Source organism: Thalassophryne amazonica, chromosome 15, assembly GCF_902500255.1.
Source record: "Thalassophryne amazonica chromosome 15, fThaAma1.1, whole genome shotgun sequence".
Lineage (NCBI taxonomy): Eukaryota > Metazoa > Chordata > Actinopteri > Batrachoidiformes > Batrachoididae > Thalassophryne > Thalassophryne amazonica.
In genome coordinates, this window is record NC_047117.1 from 3,974,070 (window position 1) to 3,993,290 (window position 19,221).

A 19,221-nucleotide genomic window follows, 5' to 3' on the forward strand; every position below is an offset into this window, starting at 1 on the left:
TACACCAGAACTGATATTCTGTTCTTTTAAACTCCATCAGTCCAAAAACAAAACCTCTTCCTCCATTCAAAACCACCACCTGCAGGCACGGATGTGTGAGCCACGTCTGACACACGCGGTGACTCACAGTGTCATCTGAGATGTTCTGGAAAGCCTGCAGCATCTTGGGACATGTAGGAAGCAGCATCAATAGTTCCCAAACCCGACGAGACAGATTCTCTGCGTGGAGGTGAAGCTCCTCACAGCGAGCACTCTGCACGGACACAACAGCAAAGAGGACAAGTTGTCACTTCTCAGGTTGTTGTTCACTTCATCTTCAGGAGAAAAGAAAAAAAAAAAAACACACACACACAAACATTAAGTAATTTCAACCGGTGTAACTCCCTCCCACCTCTGGACTGTCAATCAGCTTCTCAGCATTGGCACTAGGAGGCTTGAAACAGGCCAACATCTCCAGCAGGTCAAACAGCGTGGTGAGGTACGGCTCCTGGAGGAGCAGCAGCATGGGAATGTGCTCCTTCTGAGGGGGAGGCAGGCAGGAGGCTGGGAGTTGCACGCCCTCCCCCTTCCTCTCCCGCCTCGGTGCTCCGAGAGAGACAAACACCATCTGTGATCACATGCAAAAAAAAAAACAAAAAAAAAAAAACAAGACAAAACAATCAACATCAATACATAATTATTAAATGCAGCCCTTTGCAAAATATTAGCAGAATGCTAAAAGAACTGCAACACTTTGGGAAAATGCTGAAGTAGTTTTCCAGGCAAACTACAGAAACGCAGCTCAGTGCCACTGATCTGAACTACACGACTGTAAGACGGCCATCAGCAGTGACGGGACTGAAATCTCACGTTTGGTTCGTGGATGTTGCCAGAATAAAGCAAAAACTCTCTGCAGCTCTCCGTGCTGAAACAGAATCCTTTGGTGTCATGATCAACCATTTGCACCCATCAACTGTTTAAGAATGAAAAGATCTGTTCAGATGTCTCTTTCTTTCAGCTGCTCCTGTTCACGCAGATCACAGGTTTTACACCAGTTGCCCTTCTTGATAATTCCAGATTGGCACAGGCGGGTTTGAACCCAGAACCTTCCTGCTGTGTTCAGATATATCTGGGAATGTTATGAACACCATGGTGTCCAACTTAAAGCAGCAGGGTGGAAACTGTAGGAACCACCTGACTATTTCTCTTTGGAGCGTCCAAGTCTGGAATGAAACTCTGGTGACACAAAGTAAAAAAAACAGTCACTTCACCTGCATGTCTTTGAAGCCCAGCTCGTGGAGAGTCTTCTCATCATAGTCAGTGGTCAGCTCATGTCCAGAGGAAATCATTCTGACTGGTCCCATCAAACCGCCTGCACCACAAAGACAGACATCACACATCACCCCACTGAGACCCAGAGACACGGTCAAAGAGGGAGGCCTTTTTTTGTTAAAACACCAACACAGATCACCCTGAATAAGAGTCTTATTCATATTTATCAGTTAAATTCAACCATCAGTGGAAAACACATCATCAAGCATCTTCAGATGGGTGTTGACACTCAGGCCTTTCTGTTTTTCCATTTTTCATATTTAGCTTCAGTAATTTAAATGCAGATTTTCTTCTGAAGTCATTATTTATATATGACTGTCACACAACATTCATGCACTTTCTGGTTAGTGGTGAGGGAAAAGAAAGGAGGTGCGTGGGAAGTGACCTGGGAATTCTCCTGTTTGTCGCCCGCTCTGACCGAACTCCTGCAGCTGAGCCTGCTGGTTCATCTGCTCCTTCTGCAGGTTCTCGTACCAGTGCGTCACCTCGGCTCGCAGGTCTGCCACCTGGTCGCTGGGGTACATCTCGATAGTCATCTGCAGGGGAAAAAGAAAAAAGGAGATGTGGGAGGAGCTGCATTAATGAGTGGAGCTTGTATTAAAATCAACTCCAAGTTAAAGAAATTAAACAGCAGATACAGTCCACATTTACTGTGAACGAATCCCCATTCAAATGTGATGCCAAAGACTCTTGTTTGGGGGGGGGCACAACAGTACTGCTGGTGAAGATGCAAATAAAAAAAACTCTACTGAAGTCACTGTTTGTAGGTCCGAAAAACAATCCAGCAAAACTAAAAAATGACTTTTTTTTCTCTTGACTGCAGAGATCCACTGAGACGGGAATCTGCATATCTGTCAGATATCCAAAGTGGACAGAATGTTTTGCTCCAACCCTGAACGGAGCATGCTGCTCCTCCATCTGTGTGAGGACGGTAAGATGAGCTGAATGGAACAATAGAAGGATCTCCCACAAAAACAGGCAACTTATAGCTTTGATAATTCTCTTCTGCTAGAAGACAAATATACGGACGCACTGAAGAGAAATCATTGAGGATTTGTCCAAAAAAGAAGGAAAACTGCAGAAGCATTTGGACAGATCTGTGGAGAAACTCAGTTGAGTCACTTTTGCAGTTTGATGTTTCAGCTTCAAGGTTGAAAAAAGTTTTGACTTCAGCTGGAGGGAAAAAAATGACTAAGGGCCCGTGTCTACGTTTAACACGAAAGCAGAAAAGTAAACATCAGATGGAGCTGTGTACAGTAAAAACTCTTAGCAGAGACCTGTGTGTGTGTGTGTGTGTGTGTGTGTGTGCGTGTGTGTGTGTGCGCGGTCACCTTGTCAGGCAGGCCGGCGGGCTGACAGACGATCCTGAGCGGCACAGACTGCTTGTCGCTCAGAGCCTTCAGGTGGCTGCTGATTCCCGTCCCCTCGATCTGCCACTGTCGCAGGTGGTAAGCGAACCTGACCGACAGAACACACAATCAAATCCAACAGCTTCACAAAGGTGATGTGCCGTGACCTTCAGGCCATTTTTAAAATCCTCGACACCTGAAAATCAGGGGCCTGCATCAACAGCTACATTCTGCTCATTCTCAGAGGCTTTATGTTCATTACAAGTTTCAGACAGAACAACAATCACACCTTTAAATCAGGATTCTTAATTCCGCAGTGATGTCTGGGAAGATTTTGAGCAGCAACAACCATACAAGGGCTGAAAGGTTCAAATATTGGCTCGGTTAATGAATATATTAGCAGTATATTTGGCAGGTTCAGGGGAGGCGATGGTCTAGTGGTTAAGGTGTTGGGCTTGAGTCCAGAAGATCATGGGATCAAATCCCAGCCTGGGCCCTTGGGCAAGGCCTTTAATCCCCTATTGCTCCCGGGGTGTAGTGAGCGCCTTGTATGGCAGCACCCTGACATCGAGGTGAATGTGAGACATAATTGTAAAATGCTTTGAGCGTCTGAGGCAGATGGAAAAGCGCTTTATAAATGCAGTCCATTTACAGCTGCATGTTCAGAATGTGAATGTCACAGGTTCGTGCCCGACTCCTTGTGCACTCTGTGTCCTCTCACCTGCGCCTGAAGGCCTCCAGGTGTGTTTTGAGCATCAGCAGGCCCCTCTCGATGCTGGTCAGGCTGGAGTAAGAGTCCTTCTCCAGGTTGGCTGAGGCCATCAGCAGGCTCTCCATACACTTCCTGATAAACTCCTGCTCCTTCTCCAGGCCCGTCTTACCAGCTACAGGAACAGCAAAACCAACAGACAACAATGAAGGTGGGGAAGAAAAAAAAAAACAACAGCTTTTCTTTTTCTTTTAATGTGAAAGTTGGATTTCTCCTGTCTGTGTTCAAAAAAGAAGAATGATTCTTACATCTCCTGTATTAAAGTCACCAAGAAACCTGCATACACAGGACTCATGTGCACTAATCACACATGTATGGTAGGGACAGGTAGGGTTAAGATTTTAAGGGTGGTACTAATACTCTTTGCTGTACTGCTTTTTGGAGACAAAAAGCAGTACAGCAAATACTACATAGCAATAATAAACTTCTACATAGCAATAATATATTTATTTCCTTAATTTCTCCACAACCAAACGCAGCGCCGCTAAGGGACGGAGCTTATCAGTACACTGGTCTTTTACTAATTTTGCCTCAGGGCCCGTTTAATACTGGGCTTCAGTACACCTCACAAATATACGGCTGGTCCAGCAATTTTGGCAAGAAAATGAAAAAGCTCAAATTAAAACACACACACAGAGGGATTTTTGCTTCATTCTCAGCACTGGACATCATTACAGCTCTACATCTTAACACAGGAAAATGTATTTTTAATGTTTAAAATGCCATTTAGAGACCATTTAATCACCTCTAATGTTGAGGCCAGTGCAGCTGGATGGAGCACTAACTACTTACTTAGTGCCTTACGGACAGTGAACTGGAAGCTAACTGACCATTAATGTAGTAAGAGTTGATGTACTGGATGGCAGCGCGGCTGATGTCAGCCGACTGGGCTCTCAAAGCGATTCCCCACAGCTGATCCATCCCACAGAGCTGCTGACGCAAACAAGAAGCAGTTAACAGGTACAGATGCACTCTAACACCGCATTCAAGGATCAATGTCAAAGAGGAGCCAAAAAGCAGAGGGTCAAGAGACAGTTATCACTTATGACTCTGAAGAAACAATTTATAGAACAGACGCTCATTACATCATAATTCCCCTGACGTATAGTGCATGTTTTCTGCACGTGTGTCTACCTCACAGCTGGAAGCATTGTCCAGGGCGCTGGTAGCCAGGCGGGCCAGGTTACAGAGGTGCTGGAAGAGGTTGAGTCCCGTCATGCTGATGGTCTCTGGTTTCAGCTGGGGCATCTGGAAACAAGCAAAACTAACGTAAGCACACAGCTGCTGCTGCGCCGTGGAGCTACTCAGCAAGTGCATTTACAATTCAAGTGTCCTAAAAATACAGTCAACATGTCCACCCCGCCCCCCAAAAAACATACAAAACCCTGAATGGTCCACCAGACTGTCGACAAAACAACCATACGTAACCCCGAATGGGCCAATAAACTGTTATAAAATAAATAAATAAATAAATTGTACAAAACCTTGAATGCGCCACCAAACTGTTAAAAATAAATAAATAAATAAATAAGAATCATACGAAACCCAGAATGGTCCACCAGACTGTCGATAAAACAACCATACGTAACCCCGAATGGTCCACGAAACTGTAAAAAAATAAATAAAATAAAATAAAGAAATCATACAAAACCCCGAATGCTCCACCAAATTGTAAAAAAAAAAAACAAAAAAAAAAAAACATACAAAACCCAAAATGACAACAAACTGTCCACAAGACAACCGTATGAAACCCCAAATGGGCCACCAAACTGTTAAAAATAAATAAATAAATAAAAATCATACGAAACCCTGAATGGTCCACCAGACTGTCGACAAAACAACCTGACGTAACCCCAAATGGGCCAAGAAACTGTTTATTTAAAAAAAAAAAATCATACAAAACCCCAAATGGTCCACCAAACTGTTAAAAAATAAAAATCATATGAAACCCCAAATGGTCCACTAAAGTGTAAAATAAATAAATAAATAAATAAAATTCATGCAAAACCCCAAATGGTCCACCAAATGATCCATGAAATGGTCGTACAAAACCCTGAATGGTCCACCAAGCTTTCCTAAAATCCACTCGCTTTTTCGAAACAAATATTTTTACGACCAGGTCTTTCCTCATCAACAGTCCCCAATAAATAGGAAATTAGCCATCATGAGCATGAATGTCACTGAATATTCCATCCTGAGCAAACAACCAGCATGTTGCTACATTTTTTTCTTTTGGATTCCTGCTAACCACTGCGCTTGGTGCGTCTGGCCCACATTTGACACATGCTTCTGTAGCCAGCTCCAAGCAGCGGTAAATAAAAAAGTGTAAAACTAACACTGATAGTGGTTTAACCTTTGTTGGGGGAGGGGGGAGACAACTTTGAGTAAAGAGTTTTATTGTATTTATAGTGTCAGGGAGCGCCCCCTACCTGATCTTAACAGAATTGGCACTTAATTCGAATGGACACTGTAAATATGAAGTTTTCCTCAAACATACCAACATTATCAACATACTTTGTCAGGATGTCGTTTCATCTGCTTCAACTCTGTGGTTAGTAAAAGTCTGTGGCATGTGGTTCTGGCTGACTGAGCTCTCAGATCATCATCTGTTATTTCTCTTGGAGGCCAACAATAACAATGCAATACACACACTAAACACACACAGACATGATATCAGTATTTTCTTTCTCTCAGAATGCATAAAGGTGCAGCTATCTGAGGATATGTTTAAATCTTCATGCAATTCCCTTTGCCCCTCCCTCAGTGTTCCTGTGGTGTTGCCACAGTGGCATTGGCATCATGGTGGCGCTGCAGTCTACCAGTTCGGGTTCCCCAACTGACCTATAAGCTATTGAAAAGGCTGCACATATCTACTGTGATGGATTCAAACACTTCCAACTGCATCTAACAACCACCATGTGGCGCCACAAGCATCACGCACAGAACAATCCACAACAGCAATGTGACACCGAAATGTTTGACGTCATGGCAACTAGTGGAAGTATTCCAGCTAGACACTTCAACTGTGCAAATTTGTGGCTTTTGACACTCAATACCCAAAAACAGTGAACATCACATGGTCAGAAACCGTCAGTGGTTGGAGTCTGGAATGACCGGGAACAAATCTGCATGAGCTGGAAGGCCGTCAGCGAGCTTTGTCTTTTGAGCATTTGCTGTATTTCCTCACATCAGTGGTGTTACAATGTTTCCCCCAGACCTTAGTGAACACTTCTGATGTCAGACATCTTCTTCCTCACCACCCACCTTCTCCAGGAACAGGTGTTTGTAGGTCTCCATGCCCATGGCATGCTGGTCCTTGCTGCGAACCTGATTGAGGAACCAGTGCAGTGCATCGTCATAGCACTCAACATCCTCCACCAGGCAGTGCCACAGAATGTCCACCTGCTCCAGGCTCAGTCCTGAGGGACAGACAGATGGACAGACTCCATCAAAATCAAATCAATTTTATTTATATAGCGCCAAATCACAACAAACAGTTGCCCCAAGGCGCTTTACATTGTAAGGCAAAAGCCATACAATAATTACAGAAAAACCCCAACGGTCAAAACGACCCCCTATGAGCAGGGCTTAATTTGAGGGGGAGCAAGCCGAAGTGCGCTCCGGAACCTCGGACGTTGGCTCCGCCAGCTATTTATACTGGATCCGTGATCCGCCACCTCTCTTGACTAACAAAAACAAAAAAAAAACAAACAAACAAAAAGAAAAAATCACCGCCTGCTGTGCGGAATTGCGCCAAATCTGGCAACAGGTCCAGAGGCTACGCTCGCTGTTTTGATCCGGATGTTGACCGCAGCCGCAGAGCTCCGTGGCCACCGAGAGAGGACTTGAATTCATTGCGGGTCCCGCATCCGTACCCCCGGAGGCAGTGAGTGAAGGAAGAGTACGCGCATTGTGTTCTGCATGTGTCTGTTTATAATCTTCTCGCAAAGAAGAAAAAAGAGTGTTTACACAAGAGAGAAAAGTGAGAAAATGTTAATGCCTGTTTGAGAAAAGTGTGTAGTGAGGGGTTTTACAGCCTTAAAACATCTATAATAAGTGTAAAAAATAGCTCAATGTCAGCGTTGTTCGCAAGCCGCCCCCCGGCCCTTCTTTTTTTTTTCTGCACCGGAGCCACTCATCCTCTGTGCTCTGGGACCTCCCACTTTACAAATTAAGCACTGCCTATGAGCAAGCACTTGGCGACAGTGGGAAGGAAAAACTCCCTTTTAACAGGAAGAAACCTCCAGCAGAACCAGGGAGGGGCAGTCTTCTGCTGGGACTGGTTGGGGCTGAGGGGAGAGAATCAGGAAAAAGACATGCTGTGGAAGAGAGCAGAGATCAATCACTAATGATTAAATGCAGAGTGGTGCATACAGAGCAAAAAGAGAAAGAAACACTCAGTGCATCATGGGAACCCCCCAGCAGTCTAAGTCTATAGCAGCATAACTAAGGGATGGTTCAGGGTCACCTGATCCAGCCCTAACTATAAGCATTAGCAAAAAGGAAAGTTTTAAGCCTAATCTTAAAAGTAGAGAGGGTGTCTGTCTCCCTAATCCGAATTGGGAGCTGGTTCCAGAGGAGAGGAGCCTGAAAGCTGAAGGCTCTGCTTCCCATTCTACTCTTAAAAACCCTAGGAACTACAAGGAAGCCTGCAGTCTGAGAGCGAAGCGCTCTATTGGGGTGATATGGTACTATGAGGTCCCTAAGATAAGATGGGACCTGATTATTCAAAACCTTATAAGTAAGAAGAAGAAATTTAAATTCTATTCTGGAATTAACAGGAAGCCAATGAAGAGAAGCCAATATGGGTGAGATATGCTCTCTCCTTCTAGTCCCTGTCAGTACTCTAGCTGCAGCATTTGAATTAACTGAAGGCTTTTCAGGGAACTTTTAGGACAACCTGATAATAATGAATTACAATAGTCCAGCCTAGAGGAAATAAATGCATGAATTAGTTTTTCAGCATCACTCTGAGACAAGACCTTTCTAATTTTAGAGATATTGCGCAAATGCAAAAAAGCAGTCCTACATATTTGCTTAATATGCGCATTGAATGACATATCCTGATAAAAAATGACTCCAAGGTTTCTCACAGTATTACTAGAGGTCAGGGTAATGCCATCCAGAGTAAGGATCTGGTTAGACACCATGTTTCTAAGATTTGTGGGGCCAAGTACAATAACTTCAGTTTTATCTGAATTTAAAAGCAGGAAATTAGAGGTCATCCATGTCTTTATGTCTGTAAGACATTCCTGCAGTTTAACTAATTGGTGTGTGTCCTCTGGCTTCATGGATAGATAAAGCTGGGTATCATCTGCGTAACAATGAAAATTTAAGCAATGCTTTCTAATAACACTGCCTAAGGGAAGCATGTATAAAGTGAATAAAATTGGTCCTAGCACAGAACCTTGTGGAACTCCATAATTAACCTTAGTCTGTGAAGAAGACTCACCATTAACATGAAGAAATTGTTAGATAAATATGATTCAAACCACCACAGCGCAGTGCCTTTAATACCTCAAAAGATTCAAAGGATTCAAAAGGAGTTTATTGTCATATGCACATAGGAACATGTTCCCTGCACAATGAAATGTGTTTACTGCATTTTTACCCATCCTAATTGCCAGTTAGGAGCAGAGGTCACCTTTTTTGCCTCCCGGGGACCCAGCTCGAGATGTATATCCCTGCCCTAGGTCACGAGCAGGGCTGAGCAATACCTATGGCATGCTCTAATCTCTGTAATAAAATTGTATGGTCAACAGTATCAAAAGCTGCACTGAGGTCTAACAGGAGAAGCACAGAGATGAGTCCACTGTCTGAGGCCATAAGAAGATCATTTGTAACCTTCACTAATGCTGTTCCTGTACTATGATGAATTCTGAAACCTGACTGAAACTCTTCAAATAGACCATTCCTCTGCAGATGATCAGCTAGCTGTTTTACAACTACCCTTTCAAGAATTTTTGAGCGAAAAGGAAGGTTGGAGATTGGCCTATAATTAGCTAAGATAGCTGGGTCAAGTGATGGCTTTTTAAGTAATGGTTTAATTACTACCACCTTAAAAGCCCGTGGTACATAGCCAACTAATAAAGATAGATTGATCATATTTAAGATCGAAGCATTAATTAATGGTAGGGCTTCCTTGAGTAGCCTGGTAGGAATGGGGTCTAATAGACATGTTGATGGTTTGGAGGAAGTAACTAATGAAAATAACTCAGACAGAACAATCGGAGAGAACGAGTCTAACCAAATACCAGCATTACTGAAGGCAGCCGAACATCAAGATATGTCTTTGGGATGGTTATGAGTAATTTTTTGTCTAATAGTTAAAATTTTATTAACAAAGAAAGTCATGAAGTCATTACTAGTTGAAGTTAAAGGAATACTCGGCTCAACAGAGCTCTGACTCTTTGTCAGCCTAGCTACAGTGCTGAAAAGAAACCTGGGGTTATTCTTATTTTCTTCAATTAGTGATGAATAGTAAGATGTCCTAGCTTTACGGAGGGCTTTTTTATAGAGCAACAGACTCTTTTTCCAGGCTAAATGAAGATCTAAATTAGTGAGATGCCATTTCCTCTCCAGCTTACGGGTTGTCTGCTTTAAGCTGCGAGTTTGTGGGTTATACCACGGAGTCAAGCATTTCTGATTTAAGGCTCTCTTTTTCAGAGGAGCTACAGCATCCAAAGTTGTGCTCAATGAGGATGTAAAGCTATTGACGAGATAAGCTATCTCACTCACAGAGAGAGATCAAGCCAAGTCAATCCCACATAAACTGGTCTGCTTGACTGTGGTGTCTCAGGGAAGTTCAAAACTATTATCAGTCAATCTTTTGATCAATTACCCAGAAAAACCTGCTGTCATTTTAAATAAATTACCCCATGGACAAATCACTAATAAAAACATTTTTTATTGAATTACTTGATTCATAAACTGGGCACGGAAACTAATCACCGACTGTAGCCCCACTGACTACAGAAAGAACTCCACAGGATGCAGGCAAAAGATTTTGAACTTACTGAAATGATCTGGAGAGCCGAGTGTGGAGAAGACACAGGTGAGGAACTGCAGCCGGACCTGGACCTCCGCACTGTGGCTGTACCTAAAACAACATACAGAAAGGACGTTTCTTTACTAACCAGTTAGTTACCTTCAGGAAAACCTTGCTGACGAGACTCAGCTTTCACATACAGATTGTTGTGTGGGCCGCTGAAGAGGAGGTACTGCTGGCCCACCACCACCAGATGGCGCCCTGCTTGGAGTGCGGGCTTCAAGCACAAGAGGGCGCCGGAGCCACTGGGAGTGACAGCTGTCACTCATCATCAGCACCAGCTGTCACTCATTCAACTCATCACCATCACCATAAAGGCCGGACTGCAACTCCACCTCCTCGCCGAGAAATCAGCTACCTTGGAGGTAATTTCTCTGCTGACTTACAACATTGACTAATAGTCTGAACTTCTTTGCAGCTGTTTTCCTGTGGTGTTGCCTTATCTGTGGGATTGGCGTTTGGTGTGATCAGCGACGGCTTCGCTTCACACCCCAACCAGATAAGTGGTTAGACAGGAGCTGCACGAGTGTGTGACTGGAGGTGGAGGTGTTCCCTCCCAAAGGAACACAGACTGTGGGATTACTGAGTGTGCGTACTCACACTCACCTGTACTGTTTCTGTTCTCTGCCAGCAGTACCAGATCTGACAGCTGGAGACGGTGACCACCTGGGGACCCAGGACTTGGCGGCTCTGGTGTTCTTCAGATCCGTTGGCGGTGAGGGCTGTGTGGGATCCGGCTCGGTTCTGGATGGGCGTCTCCTATCCTCAAGCCTGCCCACACGTCACCCAACGCAATTGACTGTAGTTCCAAACTGGTTGTTGTCTGTATTCCGTTGTGCACAATTTACAACATTAAATTGTTACTGTTTGGCTTATCCATGCAGACAAAGTGTCTTGTCATTTTCAAACTGATAAACTTTATTGTTTTTGTGCAAATATTTGCTCATTTTGAAATGGATGCCTGCAACATGTTTCAAAAAAGCTGGGACAGTGGTATGTTTACTGCTGTGTTTACTGCTGCTTTTTCTCCACTGGTGCCATTTCCGGTTTGTGCCTTTGTGTCTACCATAAGAGTGAGCTTCGCGCAGCACTTCGCTCGTACAAAAAAACTCTCCAACCTCTCTGTACCAACTCCCACCTGTCATTGGATCCCCAACTTCCTGACGGACAGGAGACAGCAGGTGAGCCTTGGGAGCATCACATCCAGCACACGGACAATCAGCACCGGCACCCCTCAGGGGTGTGTGCTCTTCCCACTGCTCTTCTCCCTCTACACAAATGACTGCACCTCACGGAACCCCTCTGTTAAACTCCTGAAGTTTGCGGACAACACCACCATCACTGAACTCATCCAGGATGGTGATGAGGCTGCAGACAGACAACAGGTGGAACAGTTGGTCCTCTGGTGTGCTCAGAACAACCTGGAGCTGAACCCGCTCAAGACTGTGGAGATGATAGTAGACTTCAGGAGAAATCCACCATCACCCCCTGACACCCCTTCCATCCTCAAAAAAAAAAAGTCACAGCAGAGAATGTACTTCCACAGACAGCTTAGGAAGTTCAACCTGCCCCAGGAACTCCTCATCATCTTCTGCACATCCATCATCCAGTCTGTCCTGTGCATCTCCATCTGTTTGGTTTCCCTCTGCTCAGACTTCAACTGTCAGGTCTGCAGAAAAAAAATCACCAGAGCCAGCCTGCCCTCCATCCAGGACTTATACCGGTCCAGGACCAGGAAGCCAGCTGGTAACATCTCTGCAGACCCCTCCCACCCTGGACACACCCTGTTTAAACTCCTCCCCTCTGGTGGATGTTACAGAGCTCTGTACATCAGAACAACCAAACACAGGAGCAGTTTCTTTTCACAGGCCGTCACACTGATGAACAACTTAACCTGACAAAAAAACTCACATTCATATATCTCATGTACAACTTAACTTTAATCTGTTGTCATTTCACACATTTTTTCCCTCTTATAGCACATTTTATTTTACTTGCACATGTTTTTACTGTGAATTATTGAGTGTTTAGTGTATATTTCTACATGCCTGCACAGAGAGAGTGCAGCTCAAACTGAAGTGGAAATTTCTTGTATTCTGTGGATATTTGGTGAATAAAAGCTATTCTGATTCAAGTGGCGTAAATCTAATCTCCACCTTTGTCCTCATTGCTGTTGCTTCATATCACATTTGATGAAATACTGAAACTCGGCATGTACTCAACCAAACCCCATCTTGTATGCTTTTGACTGCAACAAAATATTGAAAACTGTATCGATTCTTTGATAATGTGACAACACAGCATGTAAATATATTTACAGGTAACAACATTAAGACATCATTATTTTCATCAGGTTTAAAGAAAATACATTTTTCCAACTTTTGCGCAGTACTGTAAAGCCACAAATGGTCAGCCCAACGTTAGCCTGTGTTATGACAGTTTGAACTGGACAGACTGAACTGCAGTGAACTACTACTACACTGAACTACGAGACCTGGTGCAGCAACACGCAGGTTTCTTTATGTTTCTAACTCTATTCTGTTAATAATATTCCACTAAACACATGATTCCCTGCAACACAGTGCAGGCTATCTGCAAACAAACCCAGTGAAATCACAGTTCTGAAGAGTTTTCTTTGGAATAATAACGATTTGTGGCTTTTTTGTTTCATGCTCCTGTGCAGCTTTAAGCTTGGTGATGAATGTCGACGGACTCACAGTGAGAACTTGTGCCGGTGTTCTCGGACCTCCTGGATGTAGTGTTGCAGATTGTCGAAGAACAGCTTCATCATGTGCAGCTCTTTCTCAGCCCACCTGACAGAACCAAGAACACACACAACTGTGTTGGGACAATGATCTGGTGTCTCATGTACAAAGACTTGCATGGTTTTCCTACTGAAACATGGCGGACGCCAAAACCCAGAAACTGGCATAAGCACAAACAAATTCAGAGTTATCAAAGTGTGCATAAGCATGGATCCAAGTACATTCCATTTGTACATCTCAATCAATGTGGAACTGAGTGCACATAAACATGCACCAAGCTCCTCCCTTTCATGCCCCTATTTAAATATACAAATTCATGTAAATAAGCCCTGGGAGCTGGGAATCCTCACGACATCAGATTACTCAACATGAACACAGAAAATAATTTATACCAAGTCTGAGCTACAGATGACTGGACATGACATGGAGAGACACACAGGGATAGTTTATTTGGTACCCTTGCAAACAAAATAAACATGAAATGGGAAAAATATTACTCAGAGCACGCATGCGTGTATGTGTGTGGGGCCGCAGTAAGCTCAAAGCAGCGCACACACACAGAAGTTAAAAGAAATTAGGTGCACCAGCTGACAGTGTGTCAGTCACAGCTTTACACACACATTTATTGACGAATATTGAATACAGGGAGACAATCAGGGGCCTGTTAAGAATCTGTAGCTCCAGTGTCACCATCAAGAAAAACACATTAATAATAACAAAAACCATATTTGAATGCGTACACATGCCCAGATGTGCCAGCACTGGTTTTCGATCAGAACAGGTACATGAATAAAATATACCCATGCAGCCACCTATCGTGCACGATGCCAGCCTCTAGTCTGGTCCCAACCCAATGCATTTGCGCATCACATATGATTTGAACATTAATGGAATGAAATTGTTTCCTATTAACCAAAATAAATTCATCATTTGATGGCACCTTTATAGCAACATCTGCGCAATCAATAGCTCCCATTACATTAAGGAAAACGGCTCTCGCTGCAAATTGTGCTTTAATGTTGGAATGTGATGTACCTGGATGACATTCAGATGACTGCATTCCACACAGCACATTTCCACGGTCATTTCACAATGGAGCTGACTCTTCAGCATTCTGAATGCAATGAAATTAAATCCCATGAGCAACCAAAACAAAAATAAAATAAAATTTTTTAAAAAGTTAAATTACTCTGTTTGGCCTCTGTGTGGGGGGGAGAAGCAGTGCAACAGTGTACGCACACTCAATGATGTGCTCTGCAATATTTACGTGTTCCGCTAGCCAAACAAAAGGGTTCTGCCGGCAGTGGAAAAGCAAACCAAGCCAGACTTAACCATTCCGACCTGCACCATACTGTGCAGTACCGACTGAACTGCTTCATGAAAACAGGGCTGTCAGCATACACTGGCTAAATCATCACGGTGTGACAGGGCCCAAAAGTAAGTTAATAATTTTAAGGAATACTGTTACTAGAAGATTAATATTTTCACCAGCTTTCACAAAAATTAGTTTAGAATTCTCAAATCAATCAATCAATCAATCAATCAATTTTTTTATATAGCGCCAAATCACAACAAACAGTTGCCCCAAGGCGCTTTATATTGTAAGGCAAGGCCATACAATAATTATGTAAAACCCCAACGGTCAAAACGACCCCCTGTGAGCAAGCACTTGGCTACAGTGGGAAGGAAAAACTCCCTTTTAACAGGAAGAAACCTCCAGCAGAACCAGGCCCAGGGAGGGGCAGTCCTCTGCTGGGACTGGTTGGTGCTGAGGGAGAGAACCAGGAAAAAGACATGCTGTGGAGGGGAGCAGAGATCGATCACTAATGATTAAATGCAGAGTGGTGCATACAGAGCAAAAAGAGAAAGAAACAGTGCATCATGGGAACCCCCCAGCAGTCTACGTCTATAGCAGCATAACTAAGGGATGGTTCAGGGTCACCCGATCCAGCCCTAACTATAAGCTTTAGCAAAAAGGAAAGTTTTAAGCCTAATCTTAAAAGTAGAGAGGGTGTCTGTCTCCCTGATCTGAATTGGGAGCTGGTTCCACAGGAGAGGAGCCTGAAAGCTGAAGGCTCTGCCTCCCATTCTACTCTTACAAACCCTAGGAACTACAAGTAAGCCTGCAGTCTGAGAGCGAAGCGCTCTATTGGGGTGATATGGTACTACGAGGTCCCTAAGATAAGATGGGACCTGATTATTCAAAACCTTATAAGTAAGAAGAAGAATTTTAAATTCTATTCTAGAATTAACAGGAAGCCAATGAAGAGAGGCCAATATGGGTGAGATATGCTCTCTCCTTCTAGTCCCCGTCAGTACTCTAGCTGCAGCATTTTGAATTAACTGAAGGCTTTTTAGGGAACTTTTAGGACAACCTGATAATAATGAATTACAATAGTCCAGCCTAGAGGAAATAAATGCATGAATTAGTTTTTCAGCATCACTCTGAGACAAGACCTTTCTGATTTTAGAGATATTGCGTAAATGCAAAAAAGCAGTCCTACATATTTGTTTAATATGCGCTTTGAATGACATATCCTGATCAAAAATGACTCCAAGATTTCTCACAGTATTACTAGAGGTCAGGGTAATGCCATCCAGAGTAAGGATCTGGTTAGACACCATGTTTCTAAGATTTGTGGGGCCAAGTACAATAACTTCAGTTTTATCTGAGTTCAAAAGCAGGAAATTAGAGGTCATCCATGTCTTATGTCTGTAAGACAATCCTGCAGTTTAGCTAATTGGTGTGTGTCCTCTGGCTTCATGGATAGATAAAGCTGGGTATCATCTGCGTAACAATGAAAATTTAAGCAATACCGTCTAATAATACTGCCTAAGGGAAGCATGTATAAAGTGAATAAAATTGGTCCTAGCACAGAACCTTGTGGAACTCCATAATTAACTTTAGTCTGTGAAGAAGATTCCCCATTTACATGAACAAATTGTAATCTATTAGACAAATATGATTCAAACCACCGCAGCGCAGTGCCTTTAATACCTATGGCATGCTCTAATCTCTGTAATAAAATTTTATGGTCAACAGTATCAAAAGCAGCACTGAGGTCTAACAGAACAAGCACAGAGATGAGTCCACTGTCTGAGGCCATAAGAAGATCATTTATAACCTTCACTAATGCTGTTTCTGTACTATGATGAATTCTAAAACCTGACTGAAACTCTTCAAATAGACCATTCCTCTGCAGATGATCAGTTAGCTGTTTTACAACTACCCTTTCAAGAATTTTTGAGAGAAAAGGAAGGTTGGAGATTGGCCTATAATTAGCTAAGATAGCTGGGTCAAGTGACGGCTTTTTAAGTAATGGTTTAATTACTGCCACCTTAAAAGCCTGTGGTACATAGCCAACTAACAAAGATAGATTGATCATATTTAAGATCGAAGCATTAAATAATGGTAGGGCTTCCTTGAGCAGCCTGGTAGGAATGGGATCTAATAAACATGTTGATGGTTTGGATGAAGTAACTAATGAAAATAACTCAGACAGAACAATCGGAGAGAAAGAGTCTAACCAAATACCGGCATCACTGAAAGCAGCCAAAGATAACGATACGTCTTTGGGATGGTTATGAGTAATTTTTTCTCTAATAGTTAAAATTTTTTTAGCAAAGAAAGTCATGAAGTCATTACTAGTTAAAGTTAATGGAATACTCAGCTCAATAGAGCTCTGACTCTTTGTCAGCCTGGCTACAGTGCTGAAAAGAAACCTGGGGTTGTTCTTATTTTCTTCAATTAGTGATGAGTAGAAAGATGTCCTAGCTTTACGGAGGGCTTTTTTATAGAGCAACAGACTCTTTTTCCAGGCTAAGTGAAGATCTTCTAAGTTAGTGAGACGCAATTTCCTCTCCAACTTACGGGTTATCTGCTTTAAGCTACGAGTTTGTGAGTTATACCACGGAGTCAGGCACTTCTGATTTAAAGCTCTCTTTTTTAGAGGAGCTACAGCATCCAAAGTTGTCTTCAATGAGGATGTAAAACTACTGACGAGATACTCTATCTCACTTACAGAGTTTAGGTAGCTACTCTGCACTGTGTTGGTATATGGCATTAGAGAACATAAAGAAGGAATCATATCCTTAAACCTAGATACAGCGCTTTCTGAAAGACTTCTAGTGTAATGAAACTTATTCCCCACTGCTGGGTAGTCCATCAGAGTAAATGTAAATGTTATTAAGAAATGATCAGACAGAAGGGAGTTTTCAGGGAATACTGTTAAGTCTTCTATTTCCATACCACAAGTCAGAACAAGATCTAAGATATGATTAAAGTGGTGGGTGGACTCATTTACTTTTTGAGCAAAGCCAATAGAGTCTAATAATAGATTAAATGCAGTGTTGAGGCTGTCATTCTCAGCATCTGTGTGGATGTTAAAATCGCCCACTATAATTATCTTATCTGAGCTAAGCACTAAGTCAGACAAAAGGTCTGAAAATTCACAGAGAAACTCACAGTAACGACCAGGTGGACGATAGATAATAACAAATAAAACTGGTTTTTGGGACTTCCAATTTGGATGGACAAGACTAAGAGTCAAGCTTTCAAATGAATTAAAGCTCTGTCTGGGTTTTTGATTAATTAATAAGCTGGAATGGAAGATTGCTGCTAATCCTCCGCCCCGGCCCGTGCTACGAGCATTCTGACAGTTAGTGTGACTCGGGGGTGTTGACTCATTTAAACTAACATATTCATCCTGCTGTAACCAGGTTTCTGTAAGGCAGAATAAATCAATATGTTGATCAATTATTATATCATTTACCAACAGGGACTTAGAAGAGAGAGACCTAATGTTTAATAGACCACATTTAACTGTTTTAGTCTGTGGTGCAGTTGAAGGTGCTATATTATTTTTTCTTTTTGAATTTTTATGCTTAAATAGATTTTTGCTGGTTATTGGTGGTCTGGGAGCAGGCACCGTCTCTACGGGGATGGGGTAATGAGGGGATGGCAGGGGGAGAGAAGCTGCAGAGAGGTGTGTAAGACTACAACTCTGCTTCCTGGTCCCAACCCTGGATAGTCACGGTTTGGAGGATTTAAGAAAATTGGCCAGATTTCTAGAAATGAGAGCTGCTCCATCCAAAGTGGGATGGATGCCGTCTCTCCTAACAAGACCAGGTTTTCCCCAGAAGCTTTGCCAATTATCTATGAAGCCCACCTCATTTTTTCAAATCAACAAATCAACAAATTCAAATCAACACTGTCAAGAGTCAAGGACGTCAACAGACATGTAAACAACAATTCAGGTCTGGTAGAATTAAAATAAATATAAAAAAAAAATGAAAGTAAGTCATCATAAATGGAACTGAAACATTACTGAAGGCAGGAGCTTTGACTCACATGGTGATCCAGTGAGTGTCGTAGCTGGAGCCAAACTGCTGAAAAGTGCCGAAGAGTTTTGGAAGTAGACGCAGTGAAACCACAACAGACCTGGGGGGGGGGGGGCAAACGATCCATTATTTTCTCACATTCTCCAAAACAACAAGAAAATTAAATACATCTATATAATAAAGAAAATGTAGAGGAACTTCAAAAGCGTATGAACAGTGCTTCTCTTTCATTTGCACTATATGTAGTAATAATTTTAAAATAAATGATTAAGAACGAATAGCTCACAAATTTCACAAACGTGTGTTTTTTCACATTTGTTTTTTGCGTTTCATAAAAGCATTTTGGATGAATGTTAAAAAAAATGTTAGGTGTTATTTTTTTCCTAACATTTCACACTTGGGAAATGATTAATATACAATGTAAATATATATTTTTGGAAGGAAGGGCAGGGCTTTCGGTTCGGGAGACTGACCGATGGTGAGCCAAGTTGTCAAGGCAACCCTCAATGAAGCGCATCCGGATCTGTCTGTCCGTGAACCAACAGACCAGTGAACACAGCAGCTTCTCTGCTTCATTGATTAGACCCTCAGACAGATGAATCTAGAAACATAAACACGAGTCTGACTTCACAGGTTCAA

The 19,221-nt window shown here is 42.7% G+C and overlaps 1 protein-coding gene across 3 annotated transcripts in view; it reads right to left on the reverse strand.

Annotated features, from left to right (window-relative positions):
* Positions 1-19,221, reverse strand: part of usp34 (ubiquitin specific peptidase 34) — a 98,259-nt gene that overhangs the window by 57,099 nt on the left and 21,939 nt on the right. For 2 of the 3 annotated variants that reach the window (XM_034189180.1, XM_034189182.1), the window contains 13 exons: positions 19,056-19,183; positions 18,593-18,682; positions 13,195-13,290; positions 10,446-10,528; positions 6,694-6,848; positions 4,564-4,677; positions 4,260-4,362; positions 3,382-3,544; positions 2,643-2,769; positions 1,697-1,847; positions 1,251-1,351; positions 392-607; positions 128-253 (listed from right to left, as the gene is read on the reverse strand). In XM_034189180.1, the coding sequence (XP_034045071.1) occupies positions 128-253; positions 392-607; positions 1,251-1,351; positions 1,697-1,847; positions 2,643-2,769; positions 3,382-3,544; positions 4,260-4,362; positions 4,564-4,677; positions 6,694-6,848; positions 10,446-10,528; positions 13,195-13,290; positions 18,593-18,682; positions 19,056-19,183 (1,653 nt within the window). The remainder of the gene's footprint in view (positions 1-127; positions 254-391; positions 608-1,250; positions 1,352-1,696; positions 1,848-2,642; positions 2,770-3,381; positions 3,545-4,259; positions 4,363-4,563; positions 4,678-6,693; positions 6,849-10,445; positions 10,529-13,194; positions 13,291-18,592; positions 18,683-19,055; positions 19,184-19,221) is intronic. The other variant, XM_034189181.1, reaches the window with a different exon arrangement.